At 43.7% G+C, this 3,649-nt stretch overlaps 1 protein-coding gene across 1 annotated transcript; it reads left to right on the top strand.

The window, feature by feature from the left end:
* The first annotated feature begins 1,959 nt into the window (after positions 1-1,959).
* Positions 1,960-3,270, top strand: LOC115545344 (immediate early response gene 5-like protein). Its single transcript, XM_030358387.1, has one exon. The coding sequence runs from the start codon at positions 2,124-2,126 to the stop codon at positions 3,024-3,026; it is 903 nt and encodes a 300-aa protein (XP_030214247.1). The 5' UTR covers positions 1,960-2,123; the 3' UTR covers positions 3,027-3,270.
* Positions 3,271-3,649: the final 379 nt, after the last annotated feature.

Genomic DNA, 3,649 nt, shown 5'->3' with positions numbered 1-3,649 from the left:
TAGCAGTATTTTCTTGGTTCTTATGGTTCTTTGTCTTTAATTTAATCCGTATTTAATTAGAAGCTCATCCACTTCCACTAGCAGATGAGTGAGATTGATCTATTTGATGCATGTGTTACATGACCATGATACACAAGCAATTCAATATGGAAATTAACAGTGAATGTTTCTCATGCTCTCATGTGTCACGTGAAAAAAATAATCGAAACATAGACATATATTAGGTGGACTCGTCGGTTTTTTATGTTCCCAGCTCATCATTATTACCTGGATTATAATTTATCCCGATTCCCTTGGTTTAGAACAGTTGGGATTGGTCAGTAATGCCTCCAAGAACTTTATCTTGAATTTATCTTGAACACAAAAAACAATAAAGACATCCTTTACCAAAAAAAAGTTGAAGCACAGCAACTCTAAACGTGTAACCAGCCTAAACCTAATAATGTTCGAACCAGCTCTATTTTAAAAAGAAAGGTTCTCCTATTGACACTAGTCATGACACGGGAGATTCGATTTGTTGTAATTCAGGTAAAAGAAAGGAAAAAAGATTGTTGTATTGAATCTTCTGTCTTTGTGTTGCAGTAGGGAGACAAACCATTGACTTTCGATCAACTCGGATTCTGGTAACCATTCAGATAGACGATTTTCAATGAAAATCAAGCTTTTCGTTTTCGTAATTGTTTCATAATAATGCAATCAATGCCATGACACACACAAACACAAACACAGACACGCGCACACACACACACACACACACACACACACACACACACACACACACACACACACACACACACACACACACACACACACACACACATGCCATATGTGTGTGTGTGTTTTGTGTGTTTTGTGGTGTGATGCAGACATGGCATATTTTAGTACAGTTGAGTCACACAACTTCAATATGCACAAGTAAACACGTTGGACACCAAAGAAGGTGTTGGACACATTTGTGACATTGCTTACCATGACACACAGTTGCTTTCTCCCGTGCTATCCTCGGTCCAAAAGGGTTAATCAATGAAAATGTTAAGGGCAGAATGCTGTGATATAGAAGGATACCATAGTGTTGTAACCATTAGCTATTTTAAATGACACTGTACTAAATTGCGTGGGAGGTCCAGTCAGGCCGAAACCAAATCCCCTCCAACAGATTCCTGAACATACTGAGATGCTCTGAAGCAGCAGGCCATGCCGGAATGAACCCTACATCCTCATAGACATTATGGTGATAATAATGATGACAACAATAACGATCCTTCCTGCTGTTTCTCCCGTTGGACGTGAATCAAAGTCAGGATGAGGAGTCAGCCATGATGTCAGCCGTCTGGGTGTGTGTGTGTACACAAACAGATGTGTGGCGTGGATCTTTGTGGGCACCTGGCTCTCACCTTGAGTTTCATTTATTAGTGTTTGTTCTAATGACATCATGCTGGAGTTGGATTCAATGCGCTACAAGTGTGTGTGTGTGTGTGTGTGTGTGTGTGTGTGTGTGTGTGTGTGTGTGTGTGTGTGTGTGTGTGTGTGTGTGCGTGTGTCTGTGTTTATGTGTGTGTGTGTGTGTGTGTGTGTGTGTGTGTGTGTGTGTGTGTGTGTGTGTGTGTGTGTGTGTGTGTGTGTGTGTGTTTGTGGAAATGGGAAATAAAACTTGCATAGACCCAGTTGCAAACTAGGTTACTGATCTTAACGACATTCATGGAAATATCTGTGGGTTGTATCATATGCTGTACTGTGTGCTGTGTGCTAATATAATTTGTATATTATATTCCATCCTACTTAAGTACTATTTTGCAAGGAATAAGCCATGCACACCATGCACACCATGCAGACACATTGTGAAATGCAGCATGACAACTCCTCCATGCATCGTGAATGAGGCTTGTAGTGAGATTTGCCTATAACAGACAGACCGCCTCCTTCCCATTGGACGCTTTCGACTCGAGGGCGTGGCGAGGAAAGATGAGAGTTGCGAATCCATGCCCTTACTGGGAAGACATGGAGCGCTCTGCGCACAGTGTGCTCGAACCAAGTAGAAATCCCTCGAACTAAACGTACACATTTGCCGGGGTATAGAAATAAGTGCTTTGAGGAAGTAAGGAAGAAGGGTGGACCGTTTGAGGATGGAGTGCGCATTTGACGCACAGAACCTGATCTCCATTTCTTTGAGGAAAATCCAAAGCTCCAGGACGCAGAGAGGAGGCATCAAGCTCCACAAGAACTTGCTGGTAACGTATGTACTCCACAACGCCAGACAGTTGTACGTGAACAAGAACTTCCCTCAGATACAAAAGACACATCAGCATCATCACTACGAGGATGTATCCACGGCGTGCCAAGAGCAAGACTACCTCGAGCTGTCCGGGAGCTTTACGGAGTTGTCTGACGACTTCTACTGCAACTTTGGCGGGCACGACTCGGACACTTGGCACTGCGGAGCGCACCAGCCGAGCGGCCACCCTGCAGAAGTGGCGCACCAAGAGGCGCCTGCAGCCTGCGCCTTGGTCTCTGTGACCGACTCGTCGGACGTCATGGTGTCCGATGCCTGCTGGAGCTGCTGTAGTGCGGAGAAGTCTTCCTGGGACTTACCGATAGTTCACACGCAGTCCAACCAAAAGACCGTGCTCGACTTGGACACGCATGTGGTGACCACCGTCACGAACGGATACTTCCACTCTGACTGTTGCGCGCAACCAAAACAACCAACCCAAGGCGCGCAGTGCTTCAGTAAAAAGCGTAAAGTAGACACAAGTTATTATTTTGTTGATCCTGAGTTCTACCTGCCCGACCTGGGGTCGCTGCCGAGCAAGAGGACGCGGACTGATGAAGACTTGCAGTCCGATTCGGAACACTTGGACAGCGCAAACATATCCAACATCATCTCTGTGCTGGGCTCCGGTGGACTGTCTGAGTTCATGAGTTGGCAGCATACGGACCTTGAGCAGATATTCGCATCTCAAACTATATGTCTAAAACAGAAATTGTTATCCGGCAGTGGTTGGACGAGAGCAATTGAAGCATTTTGATGTGTCAGATATTTGATTTTGTATAGTTTCCTTACAATTGTTTAAATTAAAACACAACACTGCAATTCCATATTGTGTGCCGTTGAACAGTATTGGTGACGTGTGGTTCTGAGAGTGATCGTGTCCTTGCTGGAGTCTACTTTTGCACATAAGGCTACTATTTTCATACTCATTCATTTCCACTTGGCCTTTGATTTGCCACACAATAAAAGATACTTAAAAATAAACTGGACCAAGTGTGAAACATTTGTTTGGAATGTTTAATTTGATCATTGTCTGAGTTTAACATGTAAGCTATATAGTGAAGAAGACGATGGGTTATTTCACATAGCACTATATACACAGTTGTAGCCTATATGCATGTTTGAAGGTGTTGGACGAGCGCCATCATGTGGACAACACGAAAATGTACACCCACCCACAATATTTAACGAGTGCCCCCATATTTATAACAGAGCTGACTTTTAATCTCTCAATAGTAAGCATATATACTGACATGTCGATGCACTTTGCGCACGTTCACTGAAAGCCATGTTTTTATTTGATACACACAATACCAAAATCTCCGTCGCACATGAAATACCTCGTCAAAGTCGTCACGTATTCATAGTGGAAGCATGAGT

This window comes from Gadus morhua, chromosome 6, assembly GCF_902167405.1.
Source record: "Gadus morhua chromosome 6, gadMor3.0, whole genome shotgun sequence".
NCBI lineage: Eukaryota > Metazoa > Chordata > Actinopteri > Gadiformes > Gadidae > Gadus > Gadus morhua.
This window is presented reverse-complemented; position numbering and strand designations above follow the sequence as displayed.